This window comes from Heterodontus francisci, chromosome 6 (assembly GCF_036365525.1).
Source record: "Heterodontus francisci isolate sHetFra1 chromosome 6, sHetFra1.hap1, whole genome shotgun sequence".
Lineage (NCBI taxonomy): Eukaryota > Metazoa > Chordata > Chondrichthyes > Heterodontiformes > Heterodontidae > Heterodontus > Heterodontus francisci.
In genome coordinates this window covers 53,479,182-53,506,631 of record NC_090376.1, presented here as the reverse complement: position 1 = coordinate 53,506,631, position 27,450 = coordinate 53,479,182, and the positions used below count along the sequence as shown (strand labels likewise).

General features: G+C 38.6%; 1 protein-coding gene across 2 annotated transcripts in view; it reads right to left on the bottom strand.

Annotated features, from left to right (window-relative positions):
* Positions 1-27,450, bottom strand: part of pspc1 (paraspeckle component 1) — a 57,365-nt gene that overhangs the window by 1,458 nt on the left and 28,457 nt on the right. For both annotated transcript variants that reach the window (XM_068033691.1, XM_068033692.1), the window contains 2 exons: positions 8,917-8,974; positions 3,282-3,454 (listed from right to left, as the gene is read on the bottom strand). In XM_068033691.1, the coding sequence (XP_067889792.1) occupies positions 3,282-3,454; positions 8,917-8,974 (231 nt within the window). The remainder of the gene's footprint in view (positions 1-3,281; positions 3,455-8,916; positions 8,975-27,450) is intronic.

Genomic DNA, 27,450 nt, shown 5'->3' with positions numbered 1-27,450 from the left:
TTGTACTACTTCAAGTCACTGGACCATGTTATTTCCACTTCTTGCTCTTCACTTAATCATCTTTTCTGAGCAACTCCACTGTGCATCCCCAGCCCTCCCAAATCCATCTCCCTCACCTCCTTCTCCACTTCTCTCTCCTATTCTACTGCCATTTACACTTCCCCACACCCCAACCATCTCCACTCCCCATTTCTTCCCTCACTCCTCTGTCATGCTCTCGCTCAATTACTTCCTCCCCACCCCTCACTCCTTCTCCACTTCTTCCTTTTGCTCTCCTCTGCCACCTCCTCCACTTTGGTCTGTCTTTCTCCCAGCATTACATCTTCCCACCTTCATCAGTCCTCTGTGTCTGTCTGTATTGCTCCACTTCCTCCTCGACTTCTGTCTCGCCCTTTCTTGCAGTTCCATTCACCCATTTTTCTGCAAAACAAGCTCACTCTCATTCTGCAATTCTAGCTCTTTTTACTTTCTTTCTCTCCACCACACTTCCACTCTCTTGCCCAACTGCTGTCTTTTAGATCTTCTTCCTCTGACCATACCTTCCTTTTCTTTCCATTCTCACTCTTCAGATTTGATGCCTCTACGTTGCTTTTTGCAGGAATAGTGGATGAGGAAATCATGCAAACAGGGATTGCAATTGTCCCTTGATTTTTTTGTAGTCTGGGGGTGGTAGGGGGGCGGGAGCGCGGGCTATGCAGGGATGCTGGCATACATACACTTACTCTGTGCAAATCTTTTTAAAAGGGCATACGGGTTGCTCTAAAGTGGCAAGCCTGACTACACTCAACCCTCCCATTCCCAGCAGACAGCAACACTGAATAAGAAAAGCTCCATGAATGAAAAGATCACTTCTGAAAAACCCACCAGCAGAGACAGATTTTCCAGCAGGAAATTTAAAATAAAAGCCTCTAGTTCTTAGGCGGATGCCATAGTCCACTCCTGTAGTACTGCTCTCCTCAGTACCTACTTTAGCAACTTGACAATACAAGTTCCAATTGAAGAGGAGTGCTTCTGGAGGTGGAAAATGAACAGAATCCTGCTGCATTACCAGAGCTGCAGCACTGTTTCATTCCTTACCAGCAGATTTTTGGGCAATTCTTAAAATCAGGAGCTGGAAGTGGCAAACAGGCAGGTATTGAACACAAAAAATTTACAAATACCATTTTGATATGGTTTCACCAAATTATCACAAATGCTTGATGCTACACTAAAATAGTTTTTGTTTTTATATAAACAACTCTGTTTGGCAATTCCAAAGCAGTAGTGCGCTTTTTTCTCCCTAAACATTTATGGTAGATCACACACAGTAAAACTAACTCCCAACAGATACATGTATGGTTTATATAAATACACAAAGGAAAATATTAATTTGGTTCTCATTTGCAACACTAAGCAGCCAATGTTGTCCAATCAAAATAAACAAAATTCACCTTTCAGATTATGTGACCAAATGTACAGTATGCTGACATAGGTAAGAGTGAATGTTTGCTACTGATGTGTGGAAAACAGTATGGCCAGCCGGTCACCTGTAACAGTCCTGTCCTCTCAGCAATTTTAACAATTATGAAATCAACTTTTCTTCTGTCTCGTAGGTCAGTTCTGGGTGGGAAGAGGGGGCTTAAGATAAATCTGTCTGTGTACCAACAAGGAAAAAATACTGCCAAAAAAACCTTTTAAAAAAAACGGTTAAACTAAAAAAGGCAAGACCATTGAAAGAGGAAGATATTGGCAATGTTTTTCCAGCTTGCAAAGATATTCATTTCTATCCCCACTTTCCATTTGTGAATCTAGTCTCCATTACAGGAGAACAGTTTTAGACAGTGGAGCTGGCACCTCCTCGATGTGCTCATATGTAGATTCTAGCCTCAGATCAAAATATGAAAAAAAATGGTGCTAACTACAGTACACAAGTTTTAGAATTTAAAATCCAATACCCATACTTGCTATATTACTTCAAAAATCTTAGCTTTTGATGACTTAAATAAATGGAACTATGATATGGGCTGCACCCAATTTTTAAGTACTCATTTCATTTTTTATCATTTTGTATGCCAGACAAACAATTCAAACTTTCAATTTTGTTGAGAAACAGGAGTAAAGTTTCCTCCCCCCTCCCCCAACCATTTTCTTCAGCATAACCAAATCTAGTAGTACACAGGGTGTACAGCTTGATGTGACTGGAGATATGAATGCTTATGGAATTCTCAGTCTCCCATTTTAGCATTGTGCTGTATTACTTTAAGATTTATATTCTAGACCCGGCAAATCTCAGCTTTGCACAAGTGTGAAGATGCAAACAATGTTTTTGTATGAATTTGAGTTTAATATCCGAAAGATATGTTTACACTTTCAGAAAGCTTGGCACATTGCACAAAACTGTACAATCTAAAGTAAGAGCACCTAAGTAGTTACAGCAAAATTTGAAGTGTCAGAAACAAGTTGTGACTGGGAAACTTGAAATACTTTGAAGTATTGTTTCAAGTTCATGCTCGTTTTGCGTGAAGTGCAATGGCAGATGCCACATAATGTGGGTGAATGCTTAGTGTTACACAAATCCCTTTGAAAGATGACATTTGGATTTTATCTAACTTTTCTCCCAAACTGGATCACAGAAAACATTACCAAACTTCAAACTTGCCCAGAGTCCATCAGAATATATAGAGGATAGTCATTTACTGTTGTTAATTTAATTTGACTTACTGCATGGTCCTGTAATATAATCACTGCCATAATTTATATTTACTTCAACAATGATTACACTAAAGTACAATCACTATAACAAAATAACTAAAAATCCTATTGCCTATTGAAATTCACAATCGAGGTTCATCTGTGTACTAAAATCCTAAAGAATGAATACCTCAAGCTTTTATACGAGCTATACTCTGATAATGCCCAATTTCAATGCACCCATACTCTTGATAATTTCAATACTGTGCAATTGCTATATTACACTGCTCTATAACATTTTTCACTTTATCACATGTATAAATTCTGATCCATCTTAGTGCATCAGAATACCCATCTTCCTAATTGAGGATGGATCTAAAAATACCTGATAACACAACTGTGTTGATAATCCAGAGGATATTTTACTTTTTTGATTTTCCCAAGTATGCTTTCTATAAAGTATTTGTGCTGAAAACTAGAAAGTTTTGATATTTATTTACATAAAGTATGCAGCTCTGATAAAAAAATCATGCCAGTCTGAGTGTTAGTGTAAACATACCTTACGGTACTTAATAAAAAGGCAATAAACATTAGGTGGTTTAATACATTACCATTGTTCCACCGTTGTCTCCCAGCATGGGTGTTCCCAGATTTGCAGCTCCTTCTGGCCCAATGGCTGGGACTGGTCCCATTGTAGCGCCAGGCATAGGTCCACGGTTGTTCATGTTCATACCCAAAAGTGGAGCAGGGCCTTGATTGCCAGCAGGAGCCGGGCTATACGCATCTATTCAAAATAGTGGGTACTTAGATCTAGCCTAAATCTAATTTTGCTTCCAAGGCAATTAATTGGATTGAATATTTGTAGAAACTCAGTAGATAAATATAGAAACATGCTTATTTAATAGACTGACCATGCAAGGCAACTGCTACCTGAGTAACAGCCTGCAAAAATTGTTCTTTGGGACTGTACAAATTATACTGCATACACACACCCCAAACATTTTTCCAACATCTTTGCTTCATAAACAAGCTTTCCACAAGAAGAACTACAGTATTAAAAATATATTGTTTGGATATTTCCATTTCTGCAAATGATTTGTTTTCCAGTTTTAACTGTGAACCATTGAGGAGACAATTTGATTACAGTTCAAAGAAACACCTGTTGAAAATAAGGCCAAACATCAAGTAGTTACGGATTTTTCCAAGTATTCCTTAGGCGGTGAAATTATTTTTTCCACATTATAAACTAAACTATGGTCATTCTGTTCCATTCATCTGGAAGATTCTTCACAAGCTTAAGCAAATTTACCCACTTTCCCTCTCTACAGAAGTCATAATATCTCCAGTCCTAAAAGTTACGAATTGGGATGGTCTTTGCCAGTGCTTATACTTGGCCAAGAATTCAGTTACAGATAAAGACCAGAGCTGTCAAATCACAAATTTTCATTAACTTCCTTGGAACTTTTCTCCCCAAGTCTAGTGTAGGGGCATATGTTTTTTTAAATCTAGGTTTACACCAATATAAATATGTCTAACAGGATACTGAGCTGACAAAATGTAGCATGTTATTTTCTCGTCACTTCTGCAACCTAAAGAACAGAGCAGAATTATTTTGGAAGAATATTGGTCGCACCTGTAATATTTTGCTTCACATTACCAGCTGCAAAAAGTTGGACTGCCAAAGTAAGTCAACTGAAAACTATTCTAAATATTACTTTGACTATTTTAACAGATTTGTCTCCCAATGTTTTCATTTTAAATCAAACATAAAAAAGCAAAAGACTACCGAACATTAATAAAATATATACAATACCATAACCTTTAGATATTATCTATTCATGCTTAACTGTTCAGTCCCAAGTAATTAATACTACAATCTTAAACCACACAATGGTAACTTGAAACAAAGGATTTGAGCTAAAATTGAAACACTTGCAGAGTTCAATTTTACTTTTTCTGCAGTCTTGGACTCGCTCCCTTAAACCACTTTAAGTTCATTTATTGAAATATCGTACAAGCATGATACCAAATCCAAGTACAATTCTTAAATATCATAATTTCTAAAACATGTCATCTTACAATAATCTCCCTGGTTGATGTAATGTTCATAATATCTGGTTGGTGAGGGGAAGAAGGGGAAGAGAGTGGGCAGCTACAGAATGCAAGGGATGACAAGCTTACAAAGTTCAAACCATTCCCACTTTGCATAATGACTTTAAGTGCAACTTTGCTTAATACTTGATTAGTAGCCTATGGCACTCAATCACATGCAATGCCCTGAACAACATTCACTTAGATAGTGACTTTGCCATGTCATACATCTTTTGAGTGGTTACAGAAGTACAGGACAAACAGAACTTTTCATAACTTCTATATTGGGGACATATACCCACTGAAATAACAGAATTCATTTTCTTTCACTTGCACCTGTAACATCCATCTGATGGATTAGTCAAATTAAATTAACAAAAGACCCACATCCTAACTCTGTTAGTTTTACTACATTTAGACTGGCTGATAAAATTAAGCAGATTTCATAGAATGGTTACAGCACAGAAGGAGGCCATTTAGCCCGCCGTATCCATGCTGACTCTCTGCAAGAGCAAATTAGCTGGACCCATTTCCCCACCCTTTCCTCATAATAATGCATCTTTCTCCAGATGCTTATCTAATTCCCTTTTGAAAGCCACGATTGACTCTGCCTTCATCACACTCAGGCAGGGCATTCCAGATCCTAACCACATACTGGTCAAAAAAGTTTTTCATATCATCATTGGTTCTTTTGCCAATCACTTTCAGTTGGTGCCCTCTGGTTCGTGACCCTTTTCGCCTATGGGACCAGTTTCTCTCTACCTACTTATTTTTATAGACCACATGCTCGGAATTCAGCTAGCATACATTCCAGAAGCACCAAGTACTGGAGTTTAAATTCCTTTCTCCAAAAAAAAAAGACACAGGATTATAAGACATGTAAAGAATGCTATCTTAGAATGTATGCAATAAGAAGCTTTCAGTTACTCTTGGATAAACATAGTTTGAGCATATGTACCATCTGTGAGGGAGACAACAGGTGAAACTGCATTTGTAACTAGAATCCCATTAAGTTCCATTAAACAGAAATCTTATTATTGCTGGCATATATAATCTTTGATTGGCTGTTAGATATGAAGCATACCCACATCTCATGTTGAAACAGTAATTAATTGTTAAACCAATTTTAAAACCATGTTTTTGATCCAGACAGAAAATGTCTTGGTTTTATTTCTAGGATAAATATAGTCTTATTCAGTTTGAATACAACAAGTCGAACACAAGTATGTCCTATTTTTTTCCGAACAGAGTTTCAATTTAGTCATTTGATTTAAAAAAGACAACACACAGAAATCCATGCTAATACTACATTTATATTACAATGCAGCTTCTAGGAGCTCCAAATCAGACAGCAGTACTGTAACATGAATAAGGTGTTGCAGAGCACCATCAGCTGTAGATTTCTCCCCAGCCACTCACCAGCTGCCTCCAGTTGTAATAGATCAGTAGAGTCCAATATACTAACCACATTAGGAATTAAGATGTGGCTAACTGCATTTCTAATTAGAAAATTTTAAAAAGTAGACATTATTGGGCATGTGATCTCACGACTCATTTACATGTCATCTGCATATGTGCTTTCACTGTGTGTATTTGTTGATAAAATGACAAGACAAAAAGTAGAGGTATTTTTTGATTACTGTGAATGCTTTACTTCCTTGGTTGCTGGACGATGGTAGATGTTTGCTAAGTAAATATGCTTGTGTGAAGTAGATTTATCTGTATTGCAAGCAAGATTTTTTTTACTAAGATTAGTGCATGCAGCTAACACAGTCGCTGCAGCCATGCCTGAGGCAAGTCAGCAATTTCAAATGGTTAGCATTGTAATTGATTCTATGCATCATCACTTTTTCTAGCCTTGGGCTGCAGTGCACCATGCAAGATAGGAATGCTATTTTGTATATGCAGTCTTTACAGACCTACCCATAACATTGGGTACAGTAAAAACAAAAAATAAGTATATAGTTATTTCTCTGATGTTACTGTTACTCCTAAATTCACCTGACGAAGCAGGGAAAATTTCAGAACTGCTGGCTGCTTCAGCCTCTGGTTTGACTGATCACTTTGTCTCCATTGCAAGCCAAACACCATCCTCCTCAGGACCAACAGGCAGTTTGGGCCAAACGGTTATTAATATGCCCAACTACAATGTCTACTCATTATTTATTTACCAACCAGAAATTTAGTTAGCCACACCTTGATTTCTAATGTAGCTCGTGGCGAATGGATTGGACAATACTGATCTATTGGCACTGAAGACAGCTGTTCATTGTAAGTGGCTGGGGGAAATAAAAAACTTCAATTTGTGGAGTTTCTGCAATTCATTTGCAGTGATGGATTGTCCTGGCCAATATGTATCCCTCAACCAACATTATTTAAAAAAATTACATTGCTGTTTGTGGCAACATGCTGTGCATAAATCTGGTCGTCACATTTCCTACGTTACAACATTAACAATGCTTCAAAAGTGCTTAGGTCCCAAGGTTCTGAGAGGCATATAATTCCAGCACTTTCTATCTTTCCAGCCTCAAGATTGCACCATAGTGGCCAAAATACTTCATGTGTCACTGCGAATACGACAACTGATTAAAAATTGCACGTTTAGACTCTTAATGGTAGAACTTGAGAATTGCGACTATCCATGGCTATTCAAATTTAATTGGAAAGTCAATTTTTTAAGATTCTCCTGAACCCATATATTCTGATAACGGTTTATCACAATGTTAAATAAGGTGCAACTTGTACCAGAATGTGACATCACCAAGCAGTGCAATCAAGTTCAAATTATCTTTATTATATAGATGGTACGACTGCTAGAATATTAAAGGTTTTTCAGAACTGCCAGACATCAACTGAAAAATATTGACAAAATGTTCAAATTCATTATGACAAAAACATTCCACTGCAGTATGACTTAAAAGCAAAGTAAATACATTACAGTGTAACTGTCAACACCTCAGTGAAGCATATAAATGCAAGGATGTTTGTTTGACCACTAGTTTCACGGAGCACGAAGAGCAATTATGTGCCGTACTATAGTCTACATACAAAATGTTGTATATTTAAATACTAATTGGTTTTAACAAACGGCAGTCCACATTATCTTCTCTTTGGTACAAGATGTAACTTTACAACGGTCAGACCATTGCAGAAGATAACGGTTTACGACAATTCAAAAAAGCATGCAACTTGTTCCATAATAATATGGCATCGCCAGTGAAATTCGATTTTATTAAGTTATTTTATTATATAGATGGAATTATTGCTTCAAGTTTACAAAGTGGTTCAGAACTGTCAGACACCAGCGAATAAAAATAGTAATAAAAGCTTGGTGAATTTAAAACGAGAGCAGGACTTTTAAAATTCAAAAGTGCCATTACTTTTTGACAAAAAGCAGTCAACTACAGTTTGACTTAAAATCAAAGTAAATACATTAGTTTATTAATAAGCACTATAGTAAAGCATATAAACATGAGAATGCTTATCTGACTGTTTTTGTTATTCATTCACAGGAAGTGGGCATCACTGGCAAGGTCAGCATTTGTTGCACATCCTTAAATGCCCCAGAGAAGGTGGTGGTGAGCTGCCTTCTTGAACTGCTGCGGTCTGTATGATCACCAGTTTCAAACAACTGAGTGACTTTTTAAAGGGCAGTAAAGCATATTGCTGTTGGTCTGGAGTCACATATAGGTCAGATTGGGTAAAGGACAGAAGATTTCCTTCCCTAAAAAGGACACCAGTGAACCAGATTAACTGAATTTAAATTCCCCAGTCGCTGTGGTGGAAATTGAATTCATGTCTCCAGACTATTAATCTAGTCCTCTGGATTACTAGTCCAGTATCACTATGCTCCCAACTCCAGCAGTTTCATAGTGAGTGAAGAGCAAATGTACACCATAGTACAGTTCAGTTATGTACAAAATGCTGCACATTAGAAATACTAAGCGATTTTAACAAGTATTTCACATTATAAACTCTAAGTATATGTACTAGATGTAGCTTTACAACTTTCGGAACACTGACACCTTTACATGTAGACTTTTAATAAATAATTTCATCTTTCAAACAGGTACAGTCCCAAAGAACATTGCGAGGCACAACCATGAAGTAACAGATGTCCAACACCTCAGGTGTTTTCACGGATTAAAACCCTACCTCCCATGCCAATTCCTCCACGTGGACCCATATCACCCATCCTCATATCCTGTTCTCTCTGAAAATAAAAACATTTTCATGGTCAACCTACCAGCACAGATTATCTGTGTATGTTCAATTTCTTACCTTTAACAGCACCAAAAAAAACCCATTTGCTTTATCAAAAAACCCAGTAACTTTAAAAAGGACTACGATTAAAAATCTGAATTTTGGGGAGGGAAGAAAAAAATAGTTGAAATCCAACTGTATCTCACATATATAATGTACCCTTTATGAAACAGATAATGGGGGTAATTTTCAACTCCAGCGGAGGGTGGAAAACTGGCAGTAGTGGATCAGCAGCCTGTTCTACCACTCCACCCAATCTTCCTTTCCATGAACTTCAATTTCACTTCTTCGTTTTTTTTTGCACCACCTAATATGAAAAGTGCCCCCAATGTCTGACTTTTTTCTTGAAAGCATCTGTAATTACATTAGAATGAATGTATCTGCACTTAGCAATCGTCAAAGCAAGTTTCACATTCTTGTATTTTGATACATTACAAAAAATCAGTTTGTAAAGTATGAAATATTACAAATCAAACCAATTGATACATGCCTGCCTATTCTCCACATTCTCTAGAAAGTACAAGTGACTCAGGATTTGTATTATAGCAGTATTATTTTAGGCATATCCACAAAATATATTACAAAAAAAGCAAATAAAGTCCATTCTTGGCAAAATTAGCTTACTTTGTCCATTAGTGGTCATCGCCAAAAACAAAAACACCTAGCTATACAGCGCAGATTATTAGCTTATTGCATTCAATCAGAATTACACAAAAACTGTAATTTGTCCCCAGGCATAATTATCTTATGTTTTAGAATCAAAGCTTGTTGTACATTATGTAAAAGATGCAAATTGTGTCCTTCCACAGGAGACATATCTGAAAGCAAAAATCTCAGAACTTAAAAGAACAGAAAAATTATCCAAAACATACACCTAATTATAACGTTACTATTAAGTCAGCCTCCGTATTAAGGGCTCCCAATTAGAACCAATACTCTGCTTTTCAACTGCTTAACAGGATACATTCAGAAGCATAATTTAATATAACGTGCGTGCCTTTTTGTTTGATGGTAATTTTCAACAAAAAGTTTTTTTAAAAACTAAAAATGCCTCATTTGGTAGCAGACCTAAAGTATTCTTACAAATAAATTATACGAACCTCTGCACATGCAGTTTCTCAGCCATTCTTTTGCATCATCTCGAACAATTGTTTTCAAAAATTGTGTGGGTTACCTCTTAGCTTAACTTCCAAAAGACTGGCAGGTACCCAATGGAAAAAAGTAGCACCACTGGGTAAAACACTTCGGGATTGAAACAGAAATATGATACTAACCCAACAAATACAGAAAACAAATGTAGACATGGAATACTAGGCTAAGTTCAGGCAGATGTCTGGTAACTCTGAAGACCCCCTTAGGGTCTGAATGCTAGTGCTCAGTCTTCCCACTTTTAATTCATTCCTAGCCCAAGAATAAAAAGCATTTTAAATGAAATCTATGAAGGCATTAACAATTCATGGGTTCTATTCTAGAGAAGTGTTTGTGGTACAATTGTGCTCCTGAAGTGGTAAATTTAAATCAGCAACACAGTGTACCTTATTAATGTGAATAAGCTGCTAATTTGTAAAATTTTTGACTATTTAATTTCCCACAGGTGTATACAAGAGGACTGAAGACCACATTCAGTCCTTTGGTGAAGCAGGTTTATAGGACAGGTTATAATTGCACCAGTATCTGCAGATATAATTCAGCATTCACGTTAAAATCATATCCCATCCTTATTCTCATACTATAATTTTATATTACAATCACAAAATTTCTAGCAATTTTGAAATGACAAGTGGAATTGGCTGCAGCATTGAAGATTCTAAGGGTATAGTAATTTACAATGTTATTTTCCATTCAGATGACCATCTCCGATGACCACCCCCCCACTCCATTTCTAATATGAAATAGTACTCCTTAGTGCTGCTGCACACATTCTACATACAAAAATATATGATATGATAGCAGTCTTTTGAACCATTTACTATATTTCACGAATTATTTTTGCAAGTATGAAATTCTATTCAGTTACCACTGACTGGTGGTTTTTCCAAATCATTCAGTACAATTTCCCTCCTTGTCATGCTCATGAAAAAGGTCTTGATGAGCTTATTTAAGTAAAATCCAACCATACCACTCCTGCAATTAAAAAAAAAATTGAAAACTGTTACACTGAAGTGAGTCGGAGGACAATTCTTGGAAAACAGACATTCCAAAAAAGAGTGATGGTGCACTTTTGTGGTCAAAAGCTTAGAAAATACATTTTTGGTCTCATGAAAATATCACATTCTTCAAAGTAATTCATGGAATAAAAGCAGTCTTACATAAATCATTGCAGCAGAGCACGGAGCACTAATGGTAGAAATGTTGACTCCCAATATATAGTACCATTGATGCAAAGTTTGTAGTCTCAGGTTAAGAGTACTTTCTTTCACAAAAGCCCATGCCCTGCAAGAAATCTGCAACCACTCAGGCAGCTATAAAAGTGGTTGACAAAAGATAATGTTTTAGAAAGTTCCTTTCATTGCCAAGAATTAACAGTTTCTCGGGTTTATCTTTTTATTTTCAAGTCTTTTGGGAATACTGCATTCTGTTCGATTCTGGCTTCATTTTTACATAATATGAATTCACAAATTTATTTTGCTGCTTCAAATTTGGTACATCTCCTGCAACTTCAAAAATAGATTACAATCAATTTTCTTACATTATATTGATTGCAGGGTTGTTAGCATGGCAATCTGTGCTATGTCATTTGAAAGATGAAAATATGTTCTGATTCTCTGAAGATTTTACACAGTATAAGACTCAAGACGACCTAACATGGATTTAGCTCAATGATTCACCTACATCTCCCAAAAAAAAGACACCCTTGCTGTTTAGGATTTATACCTGGAGACTTGCGCATTGCCATTTGTTTTCCCTCTTGGGGATCCTGTGTACTTCAGCCACACAAAATTACCATGTTACGCAAATCAGCTATATTTTGACTCGAAAACAAAATGCGCTCCAACAGTATGTAAAAATTCCACGCTCATTACGAACAAGCTCATGACTAGTTCACTGCCAATACAAATCAATGCTGCCTAGTAAATCTGAAAGATTTCAAAATGTCAACATCTGATACTAACAATTTGTCTCATCAATTTTCAGCTTTTGGCATCTTTCTCAACGTTAATGTTTAGTCCCCAATTATGCCAAGTTTCAAATGGAAAACTGGCACAGACTCAGACTACTGAAGGAATCAGAAAAAAATGAAGTAAAAAAAAAACACGAGCAAATTATTACAGACCTGGTACCAAATGAGGCATGAGCTAACCAGTTAACATAAAAAATATATAATCAGTATTCCAGGTTACGGCAATGACCCTTCAATCAATCTACAATTTGTGACGAAATTCCCAAGGGACCATCTACTGCCTTTCAGTCTTTAGGGATTATATTTTTGTTCTTTACCATTACAGTACAGAATTTAAGGAAATATGGAATTCAAATAAAAGTTTCACTTCAAGAAATGGATCTGAAAATCCTTAAAAGTACAAATACTGCATGATTGAACTTTTTCATTATTCACCTAGTGACTGCATTTACATTTGTTCAGAAACAAAAATTCTTGACCAAATACAGTTAGAAATGGTGCAATTCATATTAGGTTTGCAAACTACAAGAGGATATTTTCACATATTTCGCAAGACTTTCGGTGACTTATGATAACCTGTTGAGAGCTTTTCCATAGAAATATTCTTTTTTCAATTAGGACCGTTCAGAAAGGATGTGCAGTTCTTATCTGTATACTAAAAGTAACAAGGGTGAAAAAATATGAGTTTTACCTATCTAATACAGCCACTGAAAACTTTAAAATGGTCAAAAATAGAATATTGCTCATCCAAGCACTCAACTTAAAATTACAAACCACTTTATTGATTAAAGCAGTCACAGGCTAACTCCATATCAATTCTGCAGTACTTTCCTTTGCCCAATGGGCAGTGCTTATATCATTATGAACTATTCCATCACTTGGTACAAGAGGGAATATGAGAAACTTTTGCTGGCAGCTAACCTATCACTTCAGGGAAATTAAACTACTAAACTGCTTTAAAAATGATTCATCAGCTGGTACAATTAAAATCATATCATGGTTTACAAGATGTGTGTGGCCAATAGAGAGAAGAGAAAAAAGGTTCCAACTTTAGTACAAGGCATTAAATACTATTAGTAATGCAAGGAGCACTCTTTTTGAATCCATAACAAACTTACAACAATTCATGTGCACTTACCAATGTGTTTGGCAACCATGGATAGGTTAATAAAGTGTCATCACACAATGGCAAAGAAATCAACAGATCAGGATTTATAATGTTAAGAATGGACTGCAAACCTGTACTGAAAGACCTAGATTACTTGGACTGGGATACTAAGAACTACTCAAGATTTCAAACAGCCGAATGCGAGCTTAACAGCCCTGCTTTATTCTACACATGAGCTTCCATGGGTTCAACAGGCAAGAGGTGTGTGAAGTTACACTGCTTTTAGACTTTTTGGATGAGATCAATAGAATAATCAGGTAGCAGCTATTGTATTCTTGCCATAGACATGGAAGGCTGGCATAATTAGATCTCAAGCACACTGTATACTCAGCATTATTTTGAGAAAACAAACATTAAAATGTTAACATTGGCAGTGCTCAGATTAATGTTGACATTACAGCACTACAGTAGCTTTGGCACACTAAGTGATCTTTCAAAAGCTGATTAAAATATAAAATAAAGTTGGCATTAACTTAGATGTGCACACAGTAGTATATGCCTATTTTGCAAAATCCTCTAGGGTCCCAATTATTAGAACGGTAGCAACTTTTTTTCATCAGCCAACTCGGAACGAGTAGTATAATTCTTCGAGTAGGTTCAATTATGCCACCAGATTTTTAAAAATTGTTCCTACGGTTTCAAAATAAAGAGTTCATCTTTTCACATTCAGATGACCAACGACGTTAAGAATTGTCTGAGTTCTGGTTTTACAATATAAATTGAACATATAGAGGTTAGAAACTGAAGCTTGATTCCTAGATCAAACTGATATAGCTTGTTAAATGCCAAATAACTGGCAATAGTTTAAGAGAATTTAACTTCAAAATTCTGCTGTTTCTAATTAAATTTTTGCAGTTAAAAAAAATAAACAAGCAAATCAAAAATGCTGTTATCAAATGCACTCTAAATACACAAGTCTTTCACAGTAGGTGTATGGAAGACAAGCTTCCAATTTTCATTCTGGAAAATAAGTTTGTGGAAAAGCCAAAAACAGTGACAAAGACAATAGTCACCGTTGAAAGATGATGGAAAATGCTAGATAGCTTCAATATATTTATTTGTAAACTAATGCAAAACACACATTGAACTTCCTGGAAATAAAGAATTTGTATTGATTATCCATGGACCCCAGGAGGATAATGCTCACCAGTTGCGTAATACATTTCTGAATTGCAGTTACAGCTACCAAGAACAAAGCTAGCATGTATTTAAGATTGTTACTCAAATTCAGACAGTTACAGTTTTGCTACCTTGAAAATACATGCATTCTATTTTATTCAAGCTGCAATTGTGACCCCAGAACTGAACCAGAAATATTTGAGGTCTAATGTGAAAGGAGGTACCTTTGAGGTCAAACAGCCAACCACGCCCCCCCATCCCTGTCAACGTACTCTGAAAGGCAATGCATTACCTGAACCTTTCCTTTTTGAAGATTGTGCTCTGTGCTAAACTGAAACCAAATCTTCCCAATTTCTTAAATGAGGATTTCCAAAACCAGCTTATGTGTGTATCTTTTTCCAACTTGACTGCAAAATGGTGTAAATAACTTCCCATCTAAATTCTCTGTAGGCTGCATGTGAATGTCCAGAAGATCACAACCCTTGACTTGTTCAAAAGGAATAGCTGAATATTAACAGAAAACCCTGAAGCTTCAGGCAAAACCATAAAACATGCATTATGAAGGCATCTAGCTGAAGTAATTACAGATCCTCAATGGGGAGTTCGCATCCGAGCTATTCAAGAATTCTCTGGTGATTCTGTTGGCGGTGTTTCAAGACCTCCTAAAGCTCTTTCACTTATCCACCAAAGGGAATCTAAAACTGTGGGCGCTGCAGTTTCAAACAGAAAGGAGAACAATTCATTCAAGAGAGTTGTTAAGATTCCATGGACCACAAAATGTTCTCCCAGGCCCAGGGCATCTAGTACAACCTGCTGGTATGATGAAACAGTCCAACGCTCGTCTTCACTCTGCAAAGCATAAGCCACAATCTGGAACTGTGAAGCCAATTTATGAGCCAACAATCCCAAATAGGATTTGGATGCCAAGCAATCTGAACCCTGTTAGAAAACCCACCAATCAATATAAGTCCAGCTGAAAGTTTGGTAGCTCATGATTGACATCCTACTTGGTAATCTTCCCACGTCTGATAAACACACAGACGCAGCAAATGAACTGGCATGCATACAGTGGAGACACCAACAACTGTAAGTTGTCATACAACTTGACTGATAACTAATGTTGCTGTTTCACATCAGCCTCCAAAATATGAGGCATGGTAAATATGGCAAACTTCCAGAATTATGTTTAATCTGTGGGCCAAGGCATTGATCAAGTCAGATTTCTAACCCTCGATCAAGAGCTTTCTGCCCTGTCAGCTGATGTAGTTCTGTGCCACATCTTCATGTTAGAACAAAAGGTGGTACATACTTGGCTCCAATTTAAGCAACAGTGATGGCTAAAGAAGTTTCCACGCTGACGAATAGATGAGGATGTCAAAGCTCTATTAACAGCTGCCTTCCATGCAAGTCATGTGTTGTAGAGGGCTAACTAATGTTCAAGACCTCGATCTTGTTTTTTTTTTAAGCTGATGCAGCATCAAACAATGTGTAGTCTAACCATTATACAGGGTTTCTTTATAACATTATCTTACAGAATACTGGATATTCCTGGACTTGAGTCTTTATGGGTATCAACAGAAAATACAACAGATGGGTGTGTTACGTCTGAAGGTCGAATGCATTTTACACATGCTTAAAGTAGACGTTAGAGGGAAAATTACCCCATGGCCAGTTGGCTGTAAACATAAGTGTTAATAAAGGCTCAAGGTTTAAAAAAAAGAGTGATGGGGAGGGGCGGGGGGAAGGCATCAATTCTAACTAAATCTAAGGTGGCCAAACATCAACTTTAAACAAAGAGTTATTTTTTCTTTCGCAAACATGCCAACAAGTGATACAAAAGATAATCTAGAACGGCTCAAACAACATTTCACATCGAACACTGGATTGGGAATACTGATTACTTAATTGAATTGAACAAGCTGCGACTCAAAACCATGTATGAGGCTTTAAACACTCAAAACTATGAGGCAGGCAACACCCAACACCACCAATGTCGACACACACCAAATTAAGTGTCGCTCGACAACACAGTCATCCATTATTTTCCTATGCTATTGTGCTTGGTGTTTGAACTCAAAGCATGTGGAAGATATTGAATTGGAAAAGTTAAGTTCTAATTGTACACTACAATTCATCACATCGCGGCACAGGGAATAAAAAAAAAACAGATGAACAAACACTTACTCTGTTCAACTGACCGTTCACTTCAACGGATCAATTGCTGATAATTTTTGTGTAAACTACTATCAATTCTGCTCTGTATGTACAGGATCTTTTAGCTGTCCAAATACAACAACTTTGAAAAAGGTAAACAATTGTAATTTTGATGACTATTGTGACGGAACCGTATTTATTCTCTCCTCGGATTAAAACAGAGCACCTTTAAGATAGAGAGAAGTTAGATTTGTAAGGCAGTGTGCCAGCTGCAACGGTTACCTAGGGGAGAGAGAGAGAGAGAGACAGAGATCACATGGTGTACAGTGTCATGGTCCTGTAGTTCCCCCCCCCCCCAGGAATATGCAGTGTACCTTTAAGGCTCGCAAAGTATCAGTACTGTTTTAAGAACCAGCAAGCCTCAGGAATTAGAGAAAATGCATTTTTGGTTGCCATTGGATACAACCATTTGGAGACTGATTCAAAGGGTGCATTCTCGTTACCATAGATACAGCCACTTGGAGTATCAAGCGATACATTTGTTACAATTCAATTTTGAACTGGCTATTTAGTTGAAGACAGTTTGTTCTAAGAGGACACACAGACAGCTGTGGTGTTAGCACATGAAAACAGTGCTCTCAGCCATTTAAACTTGAGAATTTTAGTCTGTTTAAATATATCTCTAAAAATTCTTTAAAAAAGTCAAGCCAAAACAGAGATCTCTGGTAATTTGAACTTAAAGAAGGGAAGTTTGACTGTGACAATCTTTTATCCCTCAAAAACTCTAAAGTCAGATTGCCTTTCCTTTTGGGCCTCCTTATCTCGAGAGACAATGGATACGCGCCTGGAGGTGGTCAGTGGTTTGTGAAGCAGCGCCTGGAGTGGCTATAAAAGGCCAATTCTGGAGTAACAGGCTCTTCCACAGGTGCTGCAGAGAAATTTGTTTGTTGGGGCTGTTGCACAGTTGGCTCTCCCCTTGCGCCTCTGTCTTTTTTCCTGCCAACTACTAAGTCTCTTCGACTCGCCACAATTTAGCCCTGTCTTTATGGCTGCCCGCCAGCTCTGGCGAATGCTGGCAACTGACTCCCACGACTTGTGATCAATGTCACACGATTTCATGTCGCGTTTGCAGACGTCTTTATAACGGAGACATGGACGGCCGGTGGGTCTGATACCAGTGGCGAGCTCGCTGTACAATGTGTCTTTGGGGATCCTGCCATCTTCCATGCGGCTCACATGGCCAAGCCATCTCAAGCGCCGCTGACTCAGTAGTGTGTATAAGCTGGGGATGTTGGCCGCTTCAAGGACTTCTGTGTTGGAGATATAGTCCTGCCACCTGATGCCAAGTATTCTCCGAAGGCAGCGAAGATGGAATGAATTGAGACGTCGCTCTTGGCTGGCATACGTTGTCCAGGCCTCGCTGCCATAGAGCAAGGTACTGAGGACACAGGCCTGATACACTCGGACCTTTGTGTTCCGTGTCAGTGCGCCATTTTCCCACACTCTCTTGGCCAGTCTGAACATAGCAGTGGAAGCCTTACCCATGCGCTTGTTGATTTCTGCATCTAGAGACAGAGCCCTTTCCTATCCTGAGTGGTGCGAAACAGGGCTGTGTTCTCGCACCCACACTTTTTGGGATTTTCTTCTCCCTGCTGCTTTCACATGCGTTCAAGTCCTCTGAAGAAGGAATTTTCCTCCACACAAGATCAGGGGGCAGGTTGTTCAACCTTGCCCGTCTAAGAGCGAAGTCCAAAGTACGGAAAGTCCTCATCAGAGAACTCCTCTTTGCTGACGATGCTGCTTTAACATCTCACACTGAAGAATGCCTGCAGAGTCTCATCGACAGGTTTGCGTCTGCCTGCAATGAATTTGGCCTAACCATCAGCCTCAAGAAAACGAACATCATGGGGCAGGATGTCAGAAATGCTCCATCCATCAATATTGGCGACCACGCTCTGGAAGTGGTTCAAGAGTTCACCTACCTAGGCTCAACTATCACCAGTAACCTGTCTCTAGATGCAGAAATCAACAAGCGCATGGGTAAGGCTTCCACTGCTATGTTCAGACTGGCCAAGAGAGTGTGGGAAAATGGCGCACTGACACGGAACACAAAGGTCCGAGTGTATCAGGCCTGTGTCCTCAGTACCTTGCTCTATGGCAGCGAGGCCTGGACAACGTATGCCAGCCAAGAGCGACGTCTCAATTCATTCCATCTTCGCTGCCTTCGGAGAATACTTGGCATCAGGTGGCAGGACTATATCTCCAACACAGAAGTCCTCGAGGCGGCCAACATCCCCAGCTTATACACACTACTGAGTCAGCGGCGCTTGAGATGGCTTGGCCATGTGAGCCGCATGGAAGATGGCAGGATCCCCAAAGACACATTGTACAGCGAGCTCGCCACTGGTATCAGACCCACCGGCCGTCCATGTCTCCGTTATAAAGATGTCTGCAAACGCGACATGAAATCGTGTGACATTGATCACAAGTCGTGGGAGTCAGTTGCCAGCATTCGCCAGAGCTGGCGGGCAGCCATAAAGACAGGGCTAAATTGTGGCGAGTCGAAGAGACTTAGTAGTTGGCAGGAAAAAAGACAGAGGCGCAAGGGGAGAGCCAACTGTGCAACAGCCCCAACAAACAAATTTCTCTGCAGCACCTGTGGAAGAGCCTGTCACTCCAGAATTGGCCTTTATAGCCACTCCAGGCGCTGCTTCACAAACCACTGACCACCTCCAGGCGCGTATCCATTGTCTCTCGAGATAAGGAGGCCCAAAAGAAAAAAGAAAAGAAAGAAGAAAGTTGAGGTAGTTCTGCCCCTGCATGTCAGTCATGCGCCATCTTCATTCTCCCTTGTTTTTTGAGCAGTGTCTCCTGCAACTCAGAGAATTTGGACAGATGATGCCTTGGCAGAATTGTTCTCATTTGTCTGCCAAACATAATCTCTGCTGGTGACGGTAAGCCCATATCTGTAGCTCTGAGGTGTAACATGGCAACACTAAAATCTTGTTTCATTGTCCTACACTTCGGGATAAGCGATTTAACTGCGTGAACCATTCGTTCGGCAAGACTTTTAGATCTAGGGTAACGTAGTGAGGACATCACATGGTTTATGCCCCATTTGGCACACATATCCCTGAAAGGTCTGCCCATATACTGTGGCCCATTGTCAGAAATAATTTCTTCAGATGCACCAAACAGACTGAATATGGCACTCAATGTGTCTGCAATAATAACGCTTGAAATTTGGAGAAATAATTGGTGACTAAGTTAAAGTCATCTCCATTCATGGTAAATAGATCAGTGGCGATTTTGGACCATTTGACTGACGGAATCTTGTGAGGTTGTAGAGGTTTTTTATATTGTTGTGGCTGGTGGCTCGGGCATGCCTCGCAAATCCTCACTAACCTTTCGATGTCACCACCTGCCAATAAACAGTGTCTTGTGCCAGTCGTCTCGTTCGTTCTATACCCATATGGCCTCGGTGAGATTGATTCTATTGAAAGTGTTCGCAAGTTGTTAATTGTTGAAATCCATCGCTGAAGAAGGAAGCATCACTTACTGAAGTTGGACTATGGACTGTTCTACTGTGGAAGAGCCTTTTTCCCCGGCTGTGAGGACTTCAAGCAACATTGGATTGTACATTTGCAAGGACTCTAATTTTTTCCATTTTAAATGTTGTTTATATCTTCATAGTGTTTAAGAATTTAGTTCTTCTAATTAAACAGTTAATTTGTTGATTTAAAGACACCTGGTTTGATTAGCCTCATTTGGGGGCTAATAGATGGTACAATTTGGTTGGGTCTTTTAATTTGGAAAGTTTTAAATGATGTTAGGCGATCTGCGGAGCAACAGGATTGAATTAACAGTGCGTTTCTCTCACCACAATCAGAATCGTATATTTTGATTGGGGGCTTTGACTGGAGCAGTCGGTTGTAACAACTGTAACAATTTAACTTAGTACAAACCAGAAAAAAAAGTTCGAGACACTCATCAGCAAAGCGTGCCATTGAAGAGCTGTCTATTTATCTCAGCAAAAATTCTACAAGGAGCTTAATTACCTACGGAGGAAATAACGCTTTGAAGAGACCGTTTGCGTTGCTGAAGTAAAGTTTCGACTGAGACCCCGACGGTTTTTTAAAAATTCAATTTGACCTACTGCTGTGCTCAACGTTGAAAGAAACAGCTGATGCCTGCTGCAGCCGAATGCCTATCTAAGAGGCTGCTTCATCAAATCTGCATGGAGATGTCGAGTGGCATTTGATTGTTTTTACATTTAGATACCTCACCCATCAGGGACGCAACCCACAAAGACTTATTAACTGAGTTATTTATTTATTTATTCTCAAGAAACAGCTAATTTTATCATTTTCTTTAAAAACCAGTTAACCGTTAATTTTTGAGTATGTGTGTATGAATGGGGGAGTTAGGTTAAAATAGGAAGTTATAAGATCTTTAGACATGGGTTGAAGATGTAGTGTTTAATAAATAAATAGTTAATCTGTTGTTGTCTAAAGATACCTGGTTTGGTCTGTTTTATTCTGGGGGTTACTAGAGTGTTTAATTTGGCGGTTTTCCTGTTGGGTGGGAAAACTTTAATAATATGTTACGACCTGTGGAGTGATGGGACTAAATTAACAGTCCGTTGCTCCTACTTTGGTCGTAACACTATGTTCCATACAACTGAAATATTAAATTTCCATTTCAACACTAAGTATGTATCAGTGAATAAGTGATGGAATAGTTTGCATTTCCAATGTTTTGTACAGTGGTCGGACCCAGGTTTACACCTGCAATCTCAAAAACAGCTCATAAGTCAAAACATGCATCAAAATCCAAATTTTTCCCAAGATCTGCCAAATTATATTTGATATTTTCATTGGCTGCATTGCAATTGCAGGATTGTGTTAATAATTTGGTAAGCAACAATTATACATTGTATAAATCGATTGCAATTTTAATTCGGAGATTGGAATCAAAATCATTACATAACTAGAATTTAAACACCAGTGTGTGAATCAGTCAGCTGGAATTCCTCCTTTAACATGGGAATAGATTAACTAAAATTCAGCAATTCGAGACACTGGCTGAAGTATTAATCAGCTGTTTCCCACGAAAAGAGTCCTTGAACAAATGCCAAAAAACTATGCAACCAAAAGGGAGTTGCCCAAGTCAACTGCCTGCTCCTTCTTCCTTCCTGTCTCCTCATCTAGCACACAATTTGTCACATCAATAGTTACCAGTTTCATAATACTTAGCTAAAGAATATATTTTATGTAACCATTGCACAACAGGTCACATTTGGTTGCATATGCCTTACATATTTATCATTTAACACTTTGTGCAAAACTTTTCATTCCATCGAGTTGGAACACAAAAACATCAACCTGGCATTTTCTGAAGTTGTGCACAATTGTGCAGAAATATTTCACTTTTCAGCAAGTACCTTGCTTAAAAAAAATTGCTACTAGAATGCCAATAGCTTAGAAATAAGCTTCACGGTTTAGAAAGAGGTTATGTTTCACTCTTTCTGAAATCTACTATTCATAGCTACTGCTTGGGTGCATTATGGGTAGCAGTGGAAGTGAATACATTAAACACATCACCCAAATAGTTCTACTGTTCCCAGTACGTGCAAGAATGAGACACGAACCCAAAAGCAAAATACTGCAGATGCTGGAAATCTGAAATAAAAACAAAAATGCTGGAAATACTCAGTAGGTCTGGCAGCATCTGTGGAGAGCGAAACAGATGCAACATCTGCCCTTTTACTGCCTCTCTCCTCGCCGTCCAAGGCCCAAATCTCTCATTCCAGGTGAAATAGCAATTTACTTGACTTCTCTCAATTTAGTATACAGCATTGGCTGCTCTCAAGGCGGTCAACTCTACAGTGGAGACCTGACGCAGAATGGGTGGCTGCTTTGTGAAGGACCTCCGTTCAGTCCGCAAGCGTAACCCCGAGTTCTGGTGGCCTGCCATTTTAATTCTCCACTTTGCATTCTCGCTGACATTTCTGCCCTCAGCCTACCACAGTGTTCCAATGAAGCTCAAGGAACAGCACCTCATCTTTCGATTAGGTACTTTACAGCCTTCTGGACTCACTGAAATCAACAATTTCAAACCGCAATCTCTGCTCCCCATTTTATTTCCTCTTCTTTGCATGTTTCGGTCTTAATCTTGTTTATGTTTTCGGACAGCAGCTTTTTATTATTCTGCCATTCACACCTCTTCTGGACACATCTTGTGCCTCTTTACTTGTCCCATTATTACTCCCTTTGGCTCTGCTTCACCAACTCTCGTCATTTAATGTCTCCCGCCTTCTGCCCTATCACAGACCCTCCTCCATTTGACCACTTAAAATCTATTAGGTCTCTACATTTTCCCAGTTCGACCTGAAACATTAACTGTGTTTCTCTCTCCACAGATGCTGCCAGATCTGCTCACTTTTTCCAGCACTGTCTGTCTTTATGCAAGAATTATAGCTCACAGTTGTATTAAGTATAAATAAATTATTAAAAAGATAATAAAGCACTGCTTCCAGACCAGTACTTGGAACAGAAGTGGACTAAAGGAAGCAATTCCAGAGGCACCTTTAATTATTTTAGTAGCTCAGTCTTTCAGATCAACGTCTCAATTAAGCGCCAAGTCACTGCAGTGCATCTGGGAATATGAGAGCTTCTTTGATGAATTTCCAGGATGAGGCTACCCCAGCTACAGGTGGTGAGGGAATGGCTGACCATTAGAGGGTAAGAGGAAGACATAGGTAGTGCTGGAATTCCTCAAGCCAGTAGCACTTGCTTATCAGTTTTCTACTTTGAAGACTGGGAAGAGTGATGACTCTTTGCAGGAATGCACTAAGAATCAAATCCCTGGCATCACAGGAGATTTCACAGTATTCAGAGGAAAGAAGAGTAAAAATGAAGTAGTCATATTGGATTTGATAGTTAGGGGCATCGACAGATATTTCTGTAACCCACAATAGTGATTCCCGAATGGTTTGTTGCCTCCCTGATGCCAGGGTAATAGACATCACCAAGTAAGTGCAGGACATTCAGCAAGAAGGGGAATAGTCTATATTGGAACTAATGACAAGCAGAAAAAGTGCTTAGGTCCTTCAGGCAGTTTCAAGAGCCAAGATGATTGGTCATTGAGCTACTAAAATAATTAGCGGCACCTCTGGAAATGCTTCCTTTAGTCCACTTCTGTTATAATAATCATCCCAGGATTACTCCCAGTGCCATGTGCCAGTGAGAAACAGGAAGAGAGTGCAAGTGAATGTGTAGCTCAGGATGTGAAGGATGGAGAGTTTCAGATTCTTGGGCATTGGGACAGATTCTGGGGGAATGAGCACCTAAACAAGATGGCTGTGTTGCACCTGAACAAAGCCAGGACCTATGTTTCTGCTGAGGCGCTAGCTGGTACTGCTGGGGAGAGTTTAAACTAATTTGGCAGGGGAGGGGGAAAACCAGAAAATATCAGAAATGACAGGAGAGATACAAACAGCAGTAAAATTGGAACGATCCCAAAAGTTGCAATGACCAGACTGAGGAAAATAGCGAAAATTAACGAAGACGGCATTAAAATTGTGTGCATGCCATTGTCTGTAGTTTAATCAACGGTGAGCTTCAGGCACAAATTACTGCATGGGAATAAAAGGTGGTTGCATTAACTAAGATGTAGCTCAAACAAGGCCAGGAATGGGTTATTAATATTATTGGTTACCAAATATTTAGGAAAGACAGAGAAGGAAGAGGACGGGTCATGTTAGTATTAATTAAGGATGATGTTATAGTTCTAAATAGAAAGAATTTATTACATGGTTCCAGGCCTACATCTATTTGGCTCGAGTTGAGAAACAGAGGGGAAACGGTTACACGATTGACAATTTCACAAAGTTCTACACAGGGATAAGGAAATAGATGAGCATATTTATCAGCAAATTTCAAAAGGTGTAAGACGAAAAAAATAGTAACATTAGGAGACTTATGTTACCCTCATATAGACTGGGAAAAACCATAGTGCTAAGGGTAAAGAAGGAGAAGAATTTCTAATGTGCACATAAGAACCTTCTTGATCAATATCCTCAGTCCAACAAGGAAGCTTTGTATCTGGTTCTGGGAACTGAAGTTGGGCAATTGGAGTGTGCCACTGTTGGAGATCATCTAGCTAACAGTGACCATAACATAATTCATTTTAAATAAATCATGGAAAGAGACCGGAAAATACTTAAAGTAATAATGTTTAACTGGGGAAGAGTTAATTTCAGTCATCAAACAAGGGACCTAGCACAAGTAGATTGGAAAAGGCAATTTAAGGGTACAGCAGTTACAGAGCAAAGGAAGGCACTCAGGGAAGCGATAAATCAGGTAAAAATTATGCATATTCCTTTAAAGGGAAGAGGTACAGCATCCAATGCTAATGTGCATTGCATGACAAAGGAAATAAAAGTCAAAATACAACAGAAAAGGAAGCCTCATGACCAATGCCAGGAAGAGGATTCAGTTAATACCTAGGAAGATCATGGAAAGTACATAAGGAAATTGGAAAGTTAATACTGGAGACAAAGGGAGGTTGCAAGAAAGATTAGCAGGTAACATTAAATTGAACCCTAAAACATTTTATAGAGCTATAAAGTGTAAGTGGTTTGCTAGGGAAATGGTTGGTCCTATTAAGGACCCAAAGGGAAATTTTCATGCGGAGGCCGACGACAAGGTTAATTATTAAACGAATACTTTGCATCTGCCTTCACAAAGGAAGCGGGTGACATGAAGGTTACACTAAAACAGGAAATGGAAGATGTTAATAGAGAAGACATACTAAAAAGATCATTCCTGATAGTCCAATAAGTCATCTAGTCCAGATGCAATGCATCCTAGATTGCTGAAAGAAGCGAAGGTAGAAACAGCAGAGGCACTGGTCACAATTTTTCAATCCTCATTAGATAAGAGTTGTACCAGAGGCCTGGAGGATTGCTAATGTTACACCACTATTCAAGAAAGGGAAGATGGATATAGCTGGGAATTACAGACCAGTTAGTCGAATGGTGGAGATGAGGAAGTTATTGGAAACCATTATTGGACACAAAATAGACTTTCATTTGCAAAGGCATGGGTTAATCAAGGACAGCCATCATAGATTTAGAGGTTAAATCGTGTCTGATTAACTGTTCTTTGATGAGGTAACAGAGAAGGTCGATCAGGGTAATGCAGTAGATGTCGTATATACGGACTTTAGGAAGGCATTCAATAAAATGCCGCAAAGCAGGCTTATTAAGAATATGAAAGCCGATAGAATTAAGGAAAAAGTGGCAGTTTGAATATAGAATTGGCTCAACGCCAGGAAGCAAAGGGTAGTGGTGGATGAGGTTTTTCACTGGGAGGTAGTCTGAAGTGGTTTCAACCCAGGGTCAGGTTTGGTCCATTACTCTGCAATTTTTATTAACGACCTAGACTCAGGTATAGGGAGTGGCATTATAAAGTTTGCAGATGCTATGAAACTTGGTAGTCATGATGAAGTTATAGGTTTCACGATGACTTAGACAGGATGGTAAAATGGGCAGAAGCACGGTAGATAGAGTTCAATGCAGAGAAGCGTGAAGTGATGTGTTCTGCTAGTATATGTATGAAAAGACAGTATATTATAAAAAGAGTATGATTTTGAAAAATGTGGATGAGCAGAGAACCCTTGATGCCCATACACAAATCTTTATAAGTGGCAGGGTAAGTTGATAAGGTGGTTAACAAAAAAGCATGAGTTATTTGGGTTTATAAATAGAGGAACAGAATAGAAAAACAAAAAAGAGATTATGACAGAACTTCATAAAATCACCGGTTGGGCCCCAGCTGGAGTACTGGGCATCATACTTGAGGAAAGATGTAAAGGAAGGATACAAAAGGAGGTTTACCAGGATGTTACAAGGGACGAGGGGATTCAGTTAAGAGGAGGTTGGAAAAGTTCAGACTGTTCTCCTTGGAACAGAAATGGTTAAGAGGTGACCTAGTTGAGGTTTTAAAGATGAGATTTTGATAGAGTAAATAGGGAAAAAAAAAATTCCTCTGGCAAGTGGGTCAATAACTGGAGGTCATGGATGTAAAATCATTGGAAAAAGATCTGGAGAGGAGAGGAGAGGAGAGAAATTTTTTTTAAATTGTGATTGAAAAGGGGACCTAAAAAGGTGGTGGAAACGGATTCCATAATCTTTATAAGGGAGTTGAACAGGTCCTTGAGGTAGAGGAACTTACAGGGTGAGACACAAAAAGCGGGGCTATGGGACAAAGCATGACTGCTCTTTCAAAGAACCAATGAAGGCATGACAGGCTCTATAGCCTCACTCTGCTCTACGTTTCTATGATTTTATGATTCAAAAAAAATTCTGATGTCCTAAATTATAAAAGCAAAATCCAAGCCATAATCTGAACCAACATGGAAGTGCCTCCTGTAATTCTTAGTCATTTATAGCTTGTTTGAATTAAATTGATTTTCTTTTTAAAAGCTTGCTGCAATTTCTTTGCTGTTCGATGATGCAAAAAAAAACCCCATCTGATGGCATACAATGCTCTCACTACATCAGGCTCTGCTGGATGAATCAAAAAGGATTCACCACTCTTCATATATATGCATTACTGTAAATCCACAGAAAGATCAATTAACTTTTAAAATCCTTTTATAGGCCTTTCATCACGAGATTCATTGCTAACAGCTCTGACATGGACGTTAGGATTTGCTCTGTTTATGGAAATTTACCCCAGGAGATATTTAAGTCCCCTTACAGGTTGAAACCAGTTTTTAGCTAGAATTTTTTTTTAAACACTGCAAAAAGGGCATCTTCTAGCTATAAATGGGAGTAATGTGTGGTTCAGAAACAATT